The sequence below is a fragment of the Podarcis vaucheri genome (genome assembly GCF_965113315.1).
Source record: "Podarcis vaucheri genome assembly, chromosome: 1".
Classification (NCBI taxonomy): domain Eukaryota; kingdom Metazoa; phylum Chordata; class Lepidosauria; order Squamata; family Lacertidae; genus Podarcis; species Podarcis vaucheri.
In genome coordinates, this window is record NC_138759.1 from 65,165,766 (window position 1) to 65,184,365 (window position 18,600).

The 18,600-nt window shown below is 43.8% G+C and overlaps 2 protein-coding genes across 8 annotated transcripts in view; one reads left to right on the plus strand and one right to left on the minus strand.

The window, feature by feature from the left end:
- Positions 1-15,056, minus strand: part of KIF18A (kinesin family member 18A) — a 39,494-nt gene extending 24,438 nt beyond the window's left edge. For 2 of the 3 annotated variants that reach the window (XR_014212498.1, XM_082193571.1), the window contains exons 1-9: positions 14,923-15,053; positions 12,069-12,459; positions 10,933-11,090; positions 10,074-10,178; positions 7,441-7,551; positions 6,140-6,337; positions 4,103-4,279; positions 3,160-3,234; positions 2,806-2,903 (exon numbers count right to left, since the gene is read on the minus strand). Coding sequence is in view for 2 of the 3 variants with exons in the window: in XM_082193571.1 (XP_082049697.1) it covers positions 2,806-2,903; positions 3,160-3,234; positions 4,103-4,279; positions 6,140-6,337; positions 7,441-7,551; positions 10,074-10,178; positions 10,933-11,090; positions 12,069-12,396 (1,250 nt within the window). In the remaining variant the exon portion in view is untranslated. Of the gene's footprint in view, positions 1-2,805; positions 2,904-3,159; positions 3,235-4,102; positions 4,280-6,139; positions 6,338-7,440; positions 7,552-10,073; positions 10,179-10,932; positions 11,091-12,068; positions 12,460-14,922 lie in introns of all 3 variants that reach the window. The other variant, XM_082193572.1, reaches the window with a different exon arrangement.
- METTL15 (methyltransferase 15, mitochondrial 12S rRNA N4-cytidine) overlaps positions 14,410-18,600 on the plus strand; it is a 90,487-nt gene continuing 86,296 nt past the window's right edge. The window contains exon 1 of one of the 5 annotated variants that reach the window (XM_082206132.1): positions 14,410-14,512. The gene's annotated coding sequence lies outside the window, so the exon portion shown is untranslated. The other 4 variants (XM_082206131.1, XM_082206129.1, XM_082206133.1 and 1 more) reach the window with 4 other exon arrangements.

Sequence of the window (18,600 nt, forward strand, 5' to 3'; positions counted from 1 at the left end):
ATGCCACGATGGTACACCAGCAGTGAAAGTCCTCATGTAGCAGTGTGCTTTTCATTCAGACATTAATCTCAAGGACAGGAGCCATGAGATATCTGCTTAAACACTTGCCATGCCTTTACAATCTGAAGCAACAATCAGCTATGCATGCCATTCGACAGCTTAACCAAGGAGCTCAGATGGGACCACCTCTCTTTAATTGCTACCAAGTTTGATACAGTAAAAAAGGGATGCGGGTGGCGCTGTGGGTTAAACCACAGAACCTAGGGCTTGCTGATCAGAAGGTCAGCGGTTCAAATCCCCGCGATGGGGTGAGCTCCCGTTGCTCGGTCCCTGCTCCTGCCCACCTAGCAGTTCGAAAGCACGTCAAAGGGCAAGTAGATAAATAGGTACTGCTTCAGCAGGAAGGTAAACGGCATTTCCATGCGCTGCTCTGGTTCACCAGGAGTGTCTTAGTCATGCTGGCCACATGACTCGGAAGCTGTATGCCGGCTCCCTCGGCCAGTAAAGCGAGATGAGCGCCACAACCCCAGAGTCGGCCATGACTGGACCTAATGGTCAGGGGTCCTTTACCTTTAGATACAGTAAGTTTTCAAATGGCTTACTAAGCGGCACCTGGTCACAAAGGAGCGCCAGTGTGCAGAACACTGACTTTAGCGCATGTGAAAAAAAGGAATAGGCTAAAGGGGAAATGCTGTATTGACAAAGCAATGCTAGAGATTTTCTGGAAAGCTGTCTCCTGAAACATTGGTCATCAGCTGGTGGGCAGGTAGGTGGACTGAGCCTGCAGTAGCGCCATCTGCAAAGTTTTATTGCAGGTTGCCCCTCCCCAAAAAGAATAATAGAATTGTAGAGTTGGAAGGGACCCCTGCTCTAAAGGATCTAAAATGTCTCTGCCTCAAAGCATAAAAATGTTTTATCTTATAAATTCAGATTGTCAATACAGCTGTAAATTATTAGAACTTAGATTTCACGTGTTTCAACAGGTGTGCCTTTTTGACAGCTTTTAGTAGCTTAAAAACCTCTTAATTGGAGCATTAAAATGTGGGTTACCATGGGAAAGTTTGACTGTAAAAATCTGTAATGTAACAAACGGTGATTAGCACCTATGATCCTTCCCTGGGGATATCTGTCTATATATGGAGTTATAGCAGCTTTAGTTTATGTCAGAGATATAAAAGAGTAAAATTGCTTAATGTGTTTATTATACAGAAAAAGGTCATTAAAAAGTTGTCTCGCTATATACACAGTTCTGCAAAACATAATTTTCCAGATTATTTTTAAACAAGTAGGCAGCGATTCTCTCTTAACAGAAGATTCTTTTTTTAAACACACCCCTGTAATAGTATTTTTGAATTCCTGTTTTTGAAATAAATGGTATTTCGAACCAAAACGGAGCTGCCGATAATCTGCTCTTAACACAAGATCTAGGGGCTCAAATTCTCGTGATTATCTTGATGTTACATGGAATATATCCCCACATTCTCAGTGGCTAGTGCTTGCTTCCCAGTTCCTGGAATCCTGATTTTGCCAGATTGGATAAGGACCCACTGTCCCAAGCATGCACAAGTTACACAGCTGCACTTTTAACCCTTCCACTGCCTCTGTCGGTATTAGGTTATTTCACAGCAACAGGCAGCATTAGAACTTCAAAAGAGAGATTTTACTGGGCATAATTTTTCTCCTTATGCCTAATTGAATTTCTAGAGCTTAGACAGAAAATATAGCTGTAAACAGCAGTTATATTTATTTATTGAGAACATTTATATTGCCCATTTCGCTAAGAGAGCCCAAGATGGCTAAAACAACATAAAAAAGTTATAATACAAATGCTTAAAAAATACAAAAAGGGAAATGGTAAAAATAGAGTAAAAATGAAAGTATCCATTGAAAACCATTTCCAGCCCAAAATTTAACAAATTTTGCCCCAGCATAAAAACACACTTGAAAAGCCTTTCTAAAAAAGGAAATTCAGCAGCATGGCAAATAAAAGAAACCAGTAACCAGGAGGTAAGGTGAATGTTTCTTGAAAGGGGGTTCCAGAGCTTGGATGCAGCAACTGAGAAGGTCCTATCCCTGGTTCTGACTAAACATAATTCTGGGGAGTACAGTCCTGAAATGGGTTGTGGGTTCAAGTACCAAGTTTGGTAAATTATTCCTGCATTGCAGAGGGTTGGACTAGTTGACCCTTGTGGTCATTTCCAACTCTACAATTCTCCGATTCTATGATGTAACTATGACACATGCTACCACGGCCAGATCTTCAGTCTACAGGAACAAGTGCACCAACTTAAGCTGGGCAAAGGCATATCTGGCTACATCTAGCACCTGAGCATTCAAGGTTAAGGACAGGTACCCTTAAAACTAGGAACCTGCATTTTCAGGTGTTGAATCCTTATCCTAAGATAACATTAAAGGCAATACTATCAAGAACAATGGCTGTTTTATAGGCACAATAAGATAATCAAATGTTCCCTCCTTTGTGCATGGGAGTGGACCATATATGGGAGTTTGCTTATTGACCAGGTGTTAAACTCGACTTCCCTATAGATCCCCAGGAGCTTGTACATTAAATTTTGGCAAGGGAGGAGTCCACTGGATAACAATATGAAAGTGTGGACGAGCCTCTCTGTTGTAAGTAGTGACCAGGTGCATTATGGTACGTTGGCTGACAGGGTACCATTGACCAACTAAGGCTGACAAGAGAGAAGGTATTAGAAGTATTTTGTCATCTTATACACACAAGTAGTTGTGGATCATGTCATAACTTTGTACAAGACAACACAATAAGTAAGCATTTTTTTTTACCTTGAAATTTCCACCTGTTGTTGATCTGTGGCATGTCTGTCAGGAGAAGATGTTTTTTCCAACTCAAGGACTCGTAGTTTCTCTTTCAGCATTATGATCTAAAACAGGATAATAGTGTATTTGAAAGAAATGGGTGCATGTGCGGTTTGTATCTCATTCTTAGTATTCCATGAGTTTCTTTTTCAAAACCAATTTTTAAAGCCATACTAGTGATCTACATTACACCTAATATGACACAGAAACACCAGGTTTTCTGGAAATCTGGGTGCACAACAATTAATGCCTTCTTTTAATTATACTGTTATCCTTTATGTGTAACTAAAGCAACATTTACTATTCTAGTAACTGACATACCTCTTTCTTTTGTTCTTCACAAATCTTAACGTATTGGCTTATATGGCTATCCAAGCTTACTACATTGCTCTTCAGCTGTGAAGAGAAGACAAAGTTCAGTTTCATAAACATCAGAAGACAGAATATTCTTCCTTTGCTATGGAAAACATACCATACGATCATCATATCAAGCAACACAAACATCAGTCACAAAAACCCCTGATTAAATAAAGTTAACAAAAAGGTAATGGGATGGATATATCCTAAACATAATAAAAGTCATGGCTTGGATTCAGACTTCCACTCCACGATTATCACCAATTACTCTTTCCTCCTGCTGCTCCCACATTGTTCTGGAGTTTTCCCCAACCCTCCAGAACAGCTTTTCCCAGGGCCAGAGAGGAGAATGAATGGGTGACAATCACCACCTGCCGTTTTTCGCCAGTGCCAGATAAACTTTGCTTGGTTCAGCTGAGTTTCAACCCAATGGGCAGGATCCAAAGCTGTGGTCATCCCAGGGGGGAATTCCCCACTCCTTTCTGCAAATTACAACTCCCAGTATCCGCTCCCGCTCCCAGGATCTCCTTTATGTAAGGATACCCTTGAGAAAGGCCTAAGATATGCATTGAGAAGCTGCAGATGAAGAAGGAAAATACGGAAGGGAGAAGGGAAATTGGATGTAGGTCAAGTGTATCAAGGAATTGTTTTCCCCTTTGAAATAATGCCATGAAACAGAGGGAAGGGTAGATAAGAAAGTCCAAGGAGCAAAGAAGGCAGTTGTGACACTGCTTGCGCAAAAAGAAAAAGTGCTCAGTAAGATTGCCACAATATTTAAAAATATGAAGCAAAAAAAGAGAGAGGGCAATATCTTTTCCCTGTTGTCATTATCCACGCAATCAGAACAAACATCATTTTATAATTTGAAAGCAACAGCGCAGAACTTAAAAAGAAGAAGTTTACTTACAGAGGATTTGATGTCCTTGGCTCGATTGGCATATTTAAGAGTGTTATATGTGTCATCGTAGAACAGAGAAGAAGGACTAACAGCAGCTATAATTATCGTGCGACAATTTCCTCCTAGAGAATCCTTCAGTAAACGAGTAAGCTTGCTGTTCCGATAAGGAATGTGCTGGTTCTTCTTCTGGAAGAACAAAAAACACACACAACCCCACACAGAAGAGGGTGAGTGTTTAATGGAGTGCTGAGATTACTTTAGCATCAGACCATGACTTACTATGAACAGCTGTTTCACAATGCACATAAATGACAGGAGATAAAAACCTTGAATTTCCTCCCCACTAGAAAGCCTCTTGCAACACCTAGCCAATCCCTATGAGAGACAGGGTACCAGAGGTTAGCAACTTAGATTCTCCAGTTCTTGCAAAGAAAGGAAGGATGGGTGCTACATTCTCTCCACCCGCAGATCCCTGTACATACAAGGAGTCAGCAGTCTAGTGAAAACCCAGATTCCCTCCCAAATTCAGCAGCAGCAGCAGCAGCAGTTCTGTGTTCCCAGCACAATAAATCCTGAAGCTCAGCGTATGCCAAGCACTGTTTATAGATTTCTAGAGGAACCGCAAGAGGGGAACACAAAGGGAAACCTGCAGTAGATTCAACCCACATCCTATATTTAGTTACTTCTTTTAAGTGCTAGAAGTGATTTGATGGGCTTTGCTCAACCTGCTACTGCTATTCATCTCTACTTTAACCAGGGCAAATCCTGCATGGAAGTCCCTGCTGACCTAGGCTTCCTGCTCCAAACACCAAGAGAATCAGCTGGAATGCCTAGCAGCAGCAGAGTGAGTTGCTGCTGCTCACCTGGATAGAAAAAGCTTAAGGCATGGTTAATATGCAAACTAGGGATCAAATAGATTTTTATCTGTAGATCAGATTATTTATGTCACCTGAAAACAAAAGTTCATTTGAACCATCGCCAGTCCTGCTAGGCACCCTGACTTCGATCCCATTAACCCAAATTTCACCATATCGTAGTCTTTAGCAATAGGCTAGATTGTGAGGTGTTAAAATGCCTGACAGCAATGGCTGCCAAAGACCCAAGCTCCAAAATTCCCGTTACAATAAATGAATGGGTCACTGTAGTAAGTGAATTTTGATTTGTTGGGCCACCATACCAAAATGTTTGGGAACAACTACCGTATTGGCCTGAATATAAGATGCACCCGAATATAAGCCGCACCTTTAAAATTGGAAGGGGGGGGGGGAGGGAGAAAAAATATCTGAATATAAGCCGCTCCCTTCCTTGCTGCTCCTGGCTGTATACTTGGGGAGGGGGGGGGAGAGAGAGGGAGAGAGACTGCTGTGTTGCTGATGGCCTTTCCCCTTTCTTGCTCTCTCTCCCTTCCTGGCCTTGGAGAGGACGGGGGACTACGTGCAGGGCGGGCGCTGCTTTGCCACACTCCTGGCTGCATACCATAAGGTTACAAATATAAGCTGTGCTTTAACTTTCACGGTCGGATTTTGGGGGGGAAAGTGCTGCTTATATTCAGGCCAATACGGCACTTTAGCACATTCCAAACTGCTTCACATACTCTATTTCATGGGTAGGTAAACTAAGGCCTGGGGACCGGATCCAGCCCAATTGCCTTCTCAATCTGGCCCACGGATAGTCCGGGAATCAGCATGTTTTTACATGAGCAGAATGTGTCCTTTTATTTAAAATGCATCTCTGGGTTATTTGTGGGGCATAGGAATTCATTCTCGCCCTCCCCCCGAATATAGTCCGGCCCCCCACAAGGTCTGAGGGACAGTGGACCGGCCCCCTGCTGAAAAAATTTGCTGACCCCTGCTCTATTTTCTTGCATGCCTTACCATGCCACCATTCTTTTTGAGATTCATGAGTCACTTGTGACCTAAAAGGTATCCTAGCAACTTACATTTAAAGACATAAACATACTAGGCCATAGGGGAAAAAAATAATATAGAACATTAACCTTCTTATGCAACACAATCCCAGCTGGGGGAGAAGAAAATGGGTACCTACTTTTGGGTCTGCCAGAGCATTAATGATATTGCCAAGGGCTAGCAGTGAGCGATTAATATTTGCCCCTTCTCTAAAACGAGCTCCCTTGGTCTTGGTGGCGCTGGCACGTTCTGAGCCTGCCAAGTCAATGAGGCACATTTTGGCAATACGGACATTTTGATTGATACATGCTGTCCTGTCTTGTTGTCTCAAATAGATCTGAAACAGAGGAGTACAGAACAAGGAAATGAGGAAAGAATCCAGAAAAAACAATCACCCTCCCATGCCTACAAGTTGGGCAATGAAGGGAAGGAAACATGCACAGACCTAAGCTTTTTGTAATACAGACTTTCTGGCAGTCATGAAGAGAGTGCAAAATTGAATCGGACAAGGAAATTAAAAATGAAGATTAGATGCGCCTCCTTAGATGTGTTTCCCAAACTTGGGTCAACAGTTGTTTTTGGACTACAACTCCCATCACCCCTAGCTAGCAGGACAAGTGGTCAGGGATGATGGGAACTGTAGTCTAAAAAACAGCAGGAGACCCAGGTTTGGATTAACACACTTCAGAAAGGATTGTTTATTTTATATTCCCAACATTTTCATCCCACTTTCCACCCGCAATTCTCAAAGTGCTGTATAAACAATGCAATAAAGGATACACAATCACAGCTGTCAACTTTTCCCTTTTCTTGCGAGGAATCCTACTCGGAATAAGGGAATTTCCCTTAAAAAAAGGGAAACCTTGACAGCTATTTAACACGTTTACTCAGAAATAAGTTTACCTGAACTCAGCAAGACTTAACTCTCCAGCAACTGTGCACAGGATTATACTTTTGGTTTGCAATCCCAGCCACATTTGCCTGGGACCAAGCACCACTGAACTCAGCAGGACTTCTGTATAAACATGCATAGGCTCAGTCTGCTATATACTAAGTCAGCTGCTTTAGTGGGAATCACTTTTTGATATATTTTTATGTAGAAAAATAAATAACTGCACAGAAGCTGTTATGCATGAAAAAAAATATTGCCATTTATATGAGCGTGAAGCACATTTATTTCTCACAAGCAGCTATGACACCTCAATAGATTCCTCCTCTGAAGTTGAGTGACGGCAGAGACCATGAGAGCTTCCCTCCTGAATGCTATTTAGCACAAAGGATTTAATGCAGACAAGAGTGCGAGCTGGATCTCTCTTCCCAAGACCAAAGCTATTATAGCTGGTGTGCCATAGGCCGAGGATTCTTTCTCTCTCTCTTTTTAAACAAAGCTTCAAAGGTTATCTAAGATCCTCAGACACCTTATCTGCTGTATCATCTTACCTGAAAGACAGCATGGGACCGAGATGAGGAGGCATTCACATCAGTGGGATGCTGTGTTCTGTTTTTGTTTCCATAGTCCAATATTTGCAAGATCTCCATGGCAGACTTCGGCTACAAAAGGTGGAGGGGGGGGGGGAATAGTCAAATGAAACTAGTAAATCTTTTTGCTAGATTTTAATCTGGGAGTTTCATTGTCATGGGATTTCAGTCATAATGTTAACATCGTAGCTTTGGCTTTTGTTGCCATCTTGGTCCCAGAGGATGACACACACAAAGCAGGTAAGAAGATACCTTTTATCAAACCAGCTTCTGTAGGTGAGCATAAGCTTCAGCACCTGCCCAAAGAAGATTATGTTCAAGATTAACTTGTGCCTTAGTGTTGCCTCGAGAAGTTGGGTCAGCTAAAAGGCATCATTTTACTTATTCCAAAACCGCTAGCCATCAGGTTGTGCTAGGCACATTCTTTGAGTAGGTGGTGATGCCACTGCAAAGTTCATCTTAAAGCCGATAGGAAGGGAAAGGCATTCACAAACACAGAATTAAATAAACCCAAATCAATTCATTGAGTAAGAGATCTCACAGTAAGACTTACATATTCATTAAAATTTAAAAAATAAGATACAATATCCAATAACTCTATTGGCAGATAGAAAAATGTGGTTATACCCTATTTGTTTCAGAAGGAACTGAATATTTATAAAGGAGCAGTCCTATGAAAATGGACTCGGACCATTAATAGCAATGTTTGTTATAGGGAATAGTCCTCACACAATCATCTCCAAGGGCTATCTTGGTTTGCTTTCTTGGCAGTCTGCTTCCATGTTCAGCCTTTCCAGAAAGCCTTCAAATATCTGATGTGAAGAGAGAATTATCCAGTAGGCTGAAGTACAAGCTGGGAAGGTGGAGGCAAACATGACTCCATTATCCTTGTTTGGGGCCAGCCACTTTACGACCCTAACCCAAACAGATGAAAATAATCCTGGACTGGGTGAATGGAGGGGGGCGTGGGGAACCTGAGCTGGGGATGCGTTGAGGGTCACCAAGTGCACACATCCGTGGCCCCAATTGCCTCCAAAATTCTCCCATACACCACAGGGAGGCAAAAATACAATCAGCCCTGCACCGTGTGATTCCAATTCAGAGCCACATGAGCAAGGCCATTGTAGACTGCCAAGCTTCAGGGCTTATCAAGAAGAGGACTATCCAGCTGGTCCCCAAGCTCAGCAGCTTCATGCTGATACACTTTTAGGGTTGGGGGATAGAATATTCTAATAGTCGCCCCCCCCCCATTCTTTTTACAGGCTGTCAGCTAATTCTGCAGGGACCATATTGCTTCACTGTTTAGTTTGCTGCTGCTGACATTAAAGGCATTAAGCAGTAGTAGTACCACCCCCGTCAGCTTCTGATATTTTTGGCCCTTTGATAGCTGTACAAATGGAAACAATGGCATAGGTAGAAGAAGATTGCCTGGAAGCAGGCTCTCTCTCTCTCCCCCCCCCCCGCCCCCGCTGCCAGCTTCCCTCCAAGCCTTGACCAAAGAAGCCAAGGTGCACTATGGGTGGCAACAGCAGAAACAGACATAACATAGAGGAGGAGGGGAAAGTGGGGAAATGATAAGGAAGAAATGAGATGACAGACTAGGAGAAATTAGGTGCATGTGTAGCAGATATAAAAAATTAAGAATATGAGTTAGGATACAACTGTGATGAAGAGGTTTTTGTGTTTGATCAAATGCTTCAGCCCCCAAGCCCCTTTACTCAAAAGAACTGTTTCAATTTTGACAGCGCAACTTTGAGATAAAGGGGTTGAAGATTGCTACCACGTTTAATTTAAACAGTTGTTTCATAGCAACTGCCTTCGCAAACAGGTCACTTAGAGAGGCCCGCTAGTATTTCAAGTGTCTTGATAAAGTAATGGTTTTGCACTGTGTTTTCTTCCCAGAAATAAAGCTTGTAAATCTTCACATCAAGATAGATAGGATTGAACAGATAGCATTCGTGTAAAGGACTTGATTTGTCCATAGTATATGAATCATGGCTTGGGAGGGCAGTCTGATCTGTTCTGCTTCTTTTGATAGAATAGTGCCTGTAGTGGGTTGAAATGACTCTGAAAACTTTTCAAGGTATCCCAGTTAAAACAGATTTAGGGGGGGAAATTGGAATTTTGGAAACTAAGCTGCAGACAGGCACACTTATATATTGGGTCAAACTTCGTAACGCTGGCATGCATGTAATACTAAGCTATGGTTTAACATGATGTGGGCAAGACAAATTTGGTCAACAGGGAGAATCAATCAGAATATTGTGAAAGTAAAAACAAAACCTTCTAACTCACACAAAGCCTTACAATATTGGGAGATTTAATGCAAATATTTCCCACGTTCCCCGTCTGCCAACTTTCTGGCAACTTAAAGAAAAACAACTTAGGTGACAAACTAGGTACCTCAAACTTATGATTTCCCTCTTAGGCGAAGCCTTAAAGACTCAAAAACTGCTTTGAGAATTTGTTATAGAATTTCAATTGCTTTGTGAGCTACTCTGAGAACTGTGTTATAGGATTGCCTGTAAATATTGCAAGCAGGCGAATAAATAAACAATTAATGAATAACATGGATAATATAAATATGTGCAAACCTGATGCATTGTTAACCCATGAACCAGCACTCCTTTTTGAGGATCTTCTCGAACAGCCAGTGGTCCTGAACTTACAAGCAAATCATGTATCTTCTCATTGTAGACCTTGGGAGGGAAAGGCATTGGAAAAGGCAGATATTAAGATACACAAAGGTAAGCAGCTAATCATACAGAAGGTATCTGGATTTGGTAGGTGTAGTCTCATTTTAGAAGATGAAAAATGCACCTATGTGAGATGGCATGCACTTCCAGATACGTTTTATCCCTAAGTTTTAAACTCAGAGTCCTAATTTTCTGTCCAAATATCCAAATTGCCGTTTTAACTTTCCAGCACAAAGGAGGCAGAGTGACAATTTGACAGGAGGAAAGCACCAATACATTTGAAACTAGACAAGCAGAAAACTCTCAATTGTGCATGCTGTCATGAGACCTAATCCTAGGTTTGGCTACTGGGAAGTTATGTTGTATTCTGTTCCCTGGCAGCTGGGAGAAAAGCCCTTGGTTGGTTTGCTTGTTTGTTTCCTTTCTCGAATCCCCAGAAGCTCCCTGAGATCAGAGCGGGGGAGCAGTTTTAAATCCTCCAATATCAGGTCAGGGAGGAATTCAAAACACTTCCTTTCCAATTCTACTGGCTCCTCTGGTGCTGTAATGCCATGAGTCAGGAATACTGGTATGTACTCCTCAGAAACATGGGACTGCATCATAGGAGAACATCTCTCATGCTGGCTGGAAGACAGAATGTTTGGCTGGAAGATAGACAATGTTTTCTCAGCCTCTGACTAAGCTGGTTTGGGTCCCTTTCACCCTATTCCTTATACAAAAACAACTGTTATTGTGCAAAATTATTCTGCCTGCTTACCTCAAGGTAAGAAACGGCAATAGCGCAATGCTTCTCCTCTTTCATCCGCTCTATGGCATTGTAGAGCTCCAACATGGTCCGGTACATCACTCCAGGGTCTTCCTGGGAGCCCAGCATCGTATGAGTCTTCCCAGCGCCAGTTGCGCCATAAGCAAGCACTAAATTGAAAGCAGGCGATCGCTTTTAGCAACTTTCAGCCATCTTCAGAAGGTTGTTTTACACAGTTTTTAGAAGTCTGATTGTGTTAGGGTTGATACCTTTGCTGCCAAGGGCTTCTTTCGAGGAAGGTGTGAGATACAAACAGCAAGTTTGGGTGTAGGAAGGGGCACGTTTAATTAGTGAATCCATTAAGTAGCTCAACATTTGAAAACAGGAGAATCTGGCTTCACCTGATATATATATATTTGCTCATTTCGGGGGGGGGGGAGAATGAGGAAAGAGGAAGAAACATGGCAGCCCTTCAACCAAGGCGATCAACTTATCATTCGACTCGTGAGAAGGTGCAAGTGAAATATGCATGCAGAACGCTGTACCACTGTGATAGCTAGCAACCGCTCAGAAGCAGCAGTGTGACGAGGAGGATCAACAGAGCTGCCTTCTGATCATGGCTCTGCTGCTGATTATCTGAATGGGGCTGGGAAGACTGTATGCTTGCACTGAGAGGAGTGCCAGATTGGCAGCGGTGGTACCACTGGTGCAACCATGAACCCCTCCCCCAACATTGCGACTGTTCTGGTAAGCAGCAGCGCCACCAATGTTGGTCTGCTCCACCAGACACACTGCTACTGCTCAGTACCAAAGCTAGAAGTAACCGTTAGAATCAGAACTAGCAGGAAGTAATGGCGAGGGAAACTATTCTTCATGCTCTTCACTACTGCAATATCTATTTATTTATTTTTGCAAATGGGATGCAGGGGGTTTTGGCTATCATTTGCAGGGAGCGAGTTACTAGATGTGAAGCAAAGGACAAGAAACCAAACGACCCCAACAGCTTGGAAATTAGCAACAGCAAAGTCTTAAAGCTTATAAATAGAATAGGGGGCAGAAGGACACCCCCGCCCCAGCTCAAATTAGAACTGACTGCTGATACAGGATTATTTCCATAACTAACAAAGGGAGAAATGCAGAAGAGTTACCTGTGCAATTATATCCATTTAAAAAACCATCCAGCATGGTCAGGGTAGTGTCTTCAAAGACCTCTAGCTGAGAAGAATGTTCGTCAAATACAGCATCAAACACAAATTTGAGGTCCTTGTTTTGCTTCTTGTTAAGATCACGGCATGGAACTTTTTTCCCATGAAAGAAACTGACTTCCTCCACTTTGGGATCAAAGACCAACATATGCTTATCAACAACTTGGAGCACTTTCCTGAAGTTGCCATCTCTCTCTTTCTGACTTTCTGGACGAACACGGACCACCACCTTCACGTGATTGCAGACATCTTCTTGAACAGTAGTAGACATTACGAAAGGCAGTTATGGTGTCTGGGGAAGATTTGTCTTATAAAGTAAATCCAGTTTCTTCTGCTGGTGGAAAAAAATGAAAGCAGATTAAACAACAACACTTGCACTCCTATACTTGTTTACCTGGGAGTATACTTCTCTGAATGAGGTAAGTTTCTTTTCTGACTAAATATGCATATAATTGTGCTGCTAAACCAAGGAAGCAAATGAATTTAGGTTAGGTCTAGGGTTGATAATTTGACTGGCCAAAAATGTAAACTGACCAGTTATATTTTTTAAGCAGTAATTTAAGAAAATGCAACAAGAAGTTTATGCAAATGACAAAAAAAAGCATGTGAGAAGACACACTTCTCTATGGGTCCCACGTATATTGGGATGTACAATTAAACCCACCAAAATGTAATTTTGTAAGTGCTATTTTTGGTTTTACAAGCAGCAGTTGATCTGCAAAGCTTATATGCGGTGTTTACACAAGCTTAGATGTAACTCAATATTCTCCTGCCATTTGTTTGCCTATGACTGGAGTCCAGTAAAATAGTCTGCTTTGTTTGCTCCAATTGTCCAGCTGACCACCACAGATCCCATGCAACTATTTTAGATATAGTAGAATTCTACCAAAATGGGTTTCCCAACTTAACGTGTGAAGAGTGCAAATACTCTTGTGTGGAGGGAGGATGAGGCTATGAAAGACTCACAAACTTAACAGAAATTAATATCTGCAAGTTTAACTCCTGAAGAAACAAAATGCTTCAAAACACACTACAAACACTCATAGTCCAAAGAAACTCTCCTACCACATAGAGAAATTTCAATGTGCACACGTTCAGAATATGTATTTTCTAGACTGACATAAGATCTAGTTTAAGAACTTGGTTCTTTCTTTACTGTTAATAATGATCTATAAGACATGACTTGGTGCTTGCTCACATTGTCATTTTTCAGTCAGAATATTCATATGCATTAGGTTTCACTCACGCTATACAATAATTACTCTGTCAATGCCAACAGCAGTTAGTTAGAGGAATAAGGTCTGATAAACTCATTTGTCGAGAGGAAGTCCTTTGTATTCCACTTTGCTACTCCAAATGTTCCCATACAGCACAAGATAATAACAATGTTTGGTCTCATAAATACAGCCAATTGAATGTTAATGGATTCTAGAGTCTTGTAGCACCTTAGAAAATAATGAAGTGGATGCTAATCCACACAAAAAAATCCGCATAATATATGTGGGAGGTTGCTTCTAGTCTGCCAGCGCTTTCTCTCACTATCACAAACCACTCTCAATAAAGTGAATACATTGTTACAAATAAGAACAGTGGTGCTCTATCTCTTCAAAACAAGACTTTATCCTGTAAGAAAAGTAATGGGAAATGGTCTGGTAAGTGTGGGGTAACTATCATGATAACCTAAGGGGCATCACCTAGTTCTGTATCCTGTTCTCTGGGCGGCCAAGCAGATGCCTATGGGAAGCCCAAAAGCAGGACATGAACCCAACAGCACTGTCCCACTTGTGATTCTCAGCAACTGGTACGCAGAGGCATACCACCTCCGATACTGGTTAGCAGACTTGCCTTCCATTAAATTTGTCTAAACCACTTTAAAAGTCATTCAGATTGCATATTACATTCGTGAATTCCACAACTTAACTATGGAGTTTTTCCTTTTGTCTCCTCTCTATATTCCATCATTAAGCTTCACCACATGGCCCTGGGTTCTAGAGTCATGACTCATTTCATGCATAGTTTTCTACACCTCTCTCACATTTTTCCTAAACCTCAGACCCCATAGTTTCAAGCTTTCTTCATAGGAGAGTTGCTCCAGCCCCAGGGTCATTTTCAGTGCACCAAATTTGCAGAGATGATCTCAAGGGCTAAGACTCACAAAAGGGCAAACAAATCAGGACGCATGCTCAGCAACAGGTCATCTGGAGGCGACCAGTCTTGAAGGCGTTTACAAAACTCTTTACGCCGTTTCCATGGGATGCTATTGGTTCAATGTTGCCACCAACCGCGCGGCATAGATATGCATTCACCAATGCTATCTTTCACAGCGTAGTCCTATAAATGTCAGCTTGGAAGCCGTGCCCACTGATTTCAACGGGACTTCATACCGGGTAAGTATGCAGAAGACCGTACCCCCACTCCCTAATAAATACGCCGGATCATAACCACATTCTAACTCGAAGCCAGCCAGAATTTCCATCCAACCGTGCGCAGGGGTGTAGACTTAAAAAGCAATTTGGGGCGGAGAACTTCCCGATCCATCTTAACTTTCTTTCGATACGGTACTATAAAGTCCCTGCAGGGACCTGGGCGAACGAATGGAATAAAGTCGCGCGGCTAATAAGCAGCGACCCTCCTATGCGGTTGCGCTGCAAAAAGAAAAGCAAGCACAAGAGCGCAAAACTCCGCCGGAAAGTGTAAGCAGCCAGGGGCCACCCTCGCTAATGCAGCGAGCTGATCGGGACCCTCTTTCAGCTGAACCGAGCTAGACACCCTAGTAGGCGTAAATGGAGATACTCACCCGGGCATTAGGGACCCTCCTTGCTGATCAGCAGCCCGCGCCACTTCTTCGGGCGTCGCCACCGCCGCCGCCTCCACGCTCGCTCGCTAGCTTCAGCGAGCCACCAAATTCAAACCCAAGCAGCCTCTCGTTCCACGGCTTCTGATTGGTTAAGGGCCGCATAACGTCATAAGAGCCGCCACGCTTACGACGCGCCCTCGGATGTATTTTGGTCCAAAGGAGGATCCATCCCTCCGCCTTCAGCCGTCTCCTAAGCGAGGGCGTAATGCTGGGATTGTGGACGTTCTGCTCGGTTTGGTGGCGCGCATGGAAATAAGGGGGGCGGATATTGTCAGTGAGCGAATGAATGGAGGGCGGGACTCGCGCGAGCGGGTTGGAGGGGAGAGACGCGTATTCAAAGCAGGGGAAAGTCGGGGTTCGACTGTTTCTGTGCCGAACTGGGACGATAAGAAAGGGATAGTGTCTTTGCAGGAATTGATGAGCACAAACAAGCAGGGAGGTTGCATTTTGCAGGAATAAAGCAACAGCGAAAGTTCCGTGGAGCAGCATTTCGTCGTCCCAGTTCAAGTTTCGAATAGAAATAAGCTGTCGCGTAGTAGTCGGCGGTCATCTTAAGACATGAACTTGGCTTTAATTGGTTCAATCGCTGATTTTACAGCGCTATCCTAAACAGTTACGCAGTGACTCAAAAGTAAGCTCAATAGAAATGATTTCCCCCCACGCCGACGCGCGGTCAGGTTGTGCCTCTTCTAGCACAAGCGAGTGACTTGAATTTAAATTTTATTTCAGCCATGAGCTGAAATAGCTCTCAACGCCACAGAGATTAACCGTACACGCGTCTTTTTAGGTGCGCGAGCACTTGAGCCCGGCGCGCAAAGTTTCTGTGCAAGTCTTTAAAAGCGCACGTCCTTGAGGTTGTATGGCTGCAATTGCAGTGCGGAGTGAGGGGTAAATTGGACAGGAGACACCAACAGTTCGCTTGAAAGGTTTTTTTTTAACTAAAAAGCAAAACTAGGAGCCTGAGATTGGGAGTTAAGGAATGCTCAGGGAAGGGTTTAACTTTTTCCAGCTCAGCTGGCTGGAAACTGATACCACCCCCAGCTGCTTTTATGCGGGGCGGGCGATACTGTTTTAGACTACTGTAGAAAGACATACGCCAGCCTTTAAACTGGTGCGCTGTGAGCTGGTTCGATAAATGAGTTTTGCCGCTGAAGCACTGAATGGGATCAAGAAAAATGAACCTCGCGATTCCTTAGTTCGTTCCATAAATTGCAGTTACTCTGAGGAGTTGTGGGTGCTTGTTAAACGTGAAATGAGAAAACAGTAATTCACACGAGAGATTTGTTTGTAGCTGTGCTCGTGCGCGTAGCTGTACAAATACTGAATGAAAAACGAGCGCCCGTTCTGGGCGGGATGTTCTACTGGCAGATGTCAAGAGGAACCTGTGCGCCTTCGGGAAGATGCTTTTAAGATGTTCTTAAAATAGAGCATTTGATGAGAGTATCTGCTGGTGGCTTAAGGTTTGCGGATTGCAACAGATGTGTGTGGTAGAGAAGGACGTATGTTATTGCAAGCGGGTGAAGACGGAGCACCGCATATCCTATAGCAACTCCGTTGGGAAAACGGTCTCTGTTAGGATTATAGGGGCTGCGGGAGGTTATGTGGCGGCCAGCCTGATCGCAAACGGGTTACCTCTTACTACGTAACAAGACACGCATCGAAGTATTGTCGCACCGCAGCATCCCTTGGAACAAACCTGCCCCTTTATCCCTAATTGATGTCTCATAAAAAGATAGCCGCGGTTCTGCCGATGGCGTCTTAATTATTTTGCTTTGGGTCTGACAACCGTGTTGCAAAAAGCGGGGATGTCCACCGGGAGGAAAGGAAATACGGGACTTTGTGGAAAGAGGCAGGGAAAAGTCTGCGTAGAGATAATGGAGGGGGCGGTGGAAATCCCGCCAGTCTCGCTGGAGAACCTGCGCATCCCTGCAGTGCATTTGTTGAGTCAGCCCCGCCGCGTTCATCGAGGCCGATTCCGAATCCGTGCGCGCTGTGCACACGACCGCCGCCTTGCAACCCCCGAGCCCGCTTGAAATGAAGGCACTGCAGGCAGGCAATGATCAAGAGGGGGGCGGGTGCCCAGTCCCGTATTTGTGGGGGGTGGGGAGAAGGAAGTGGGTGGGATGGGAGAAGCCCTGCGTAGCCCTCTCACCGCGTTGCTGCAAAGGAGGAGCGGGCTCTGAAGGCGGAACTGAAACCCGCAGCGCCTTGTTGCAGGGAGGAAGCCTTTTGGCAGCGCTCCTGGCGCTGTAGGCTGTGCGAGGAGGAGCGTGGGGGGCAGCGGCCTCGTCGAGCGCTGTGAGTAGCACGGTTCCGCCGCAGAGCGAGTGTCCCCAGGCGCCGGGACGGGGGTGGAGAGGCGAGCTGCGAGGGAGGGGAAGGCTCGTGCTGTTCTCCGGATGCGCACACTTCGGAAGCCTTGTTTTTTCCCCCCTTCCTAGGTCCACAGTGGACCCCCAGCTTCCGTGTCTCTCCCACCCACAAGGGAGCTCACCCGTTGCTAAGGTAATAGAGGTGGTGGTCAGACATTCCTCCTCGTCCCCACTCTCCCTCCACCTCCTGCGTGAGTAACGTCGGACATGTAACCCCCCCTCCACGTGTAAGCGAATGACTCCTTGTCTGGAGCCTGCGAAGAGAGGTCGCGACATTAAACGCTCCTTTAAAAATAACGCGAGGTGTAGAAGAACGGATGATTGTGCCAACATGGCTCTTGAGGCGAGAATGAAGCACTCGCTCCCCCAGTTGCCCCCTGTTTGCGCTAGCTTTTTATGCATTGTGTGGCATTTCTTAAGTGTTAATACACACCGTTCTCAACTATGTGTGAGGTAAAGCAGGTTGGTAGTCCATCTTGAGTAGAATGAATATGGAAAAAAACCATTTACACTGTGGGTTAAAAAAGGTTAACACAATCAACTCTTGTGACAAGTAGCGCAAACAACTAATAATTATTGAATAATTCCCATACACCCATACTTAAATATAACCCACTCCTAACCAGTTGAATACATGGTATGGTGCCAGTTAACATTTGCTAGTCAAATAGCAGATTGTGATAGTTCTCTCAGTCTGTCATTTCCTGTTGTTTTGAATTTATTTTTCCACTTACCTCTGATGTCTTGTCTGTCCACTTTCTTCTTTTTCTGTTCTGCCCCTTAAATAAAACTCAGTTTTTCAAAACCCAAATTTTCCCACTTGCTGTTTTCAAACAATCTGTGTGCCCGACAAATCTCATTTCATTTTTTGATAGTTAGAAGCTTGGTGGATCAGAAGAATGCTGTAGACGTAGTGTATCTTGACTTCAGTAAGACTTTCGACAAAGTCTCCCATGGTATTGTGCAGAAGCTGGTAAAACGTAGGCTGTATGAGGTAACTGTTAGGTGGATTTGTAGTTGGTTGACCAAACCCAGAGAATGCTCATTAATGGTTCCTCGTCATCCTGCAAAAAAGTGCTAAGTGGAGTTCTGCAGTGTTCTGTCCTGGGTCTGTTGTTGGTCAACATCTTTATAAATGACTTGGATGAAGGAATTGAGGACACACTCATCAAATTTGTTGATGACACCAAACTGGTAGGGTTAGCCAATGCCACACAAGACAAAATCAGGATTCAAGATGGCCATA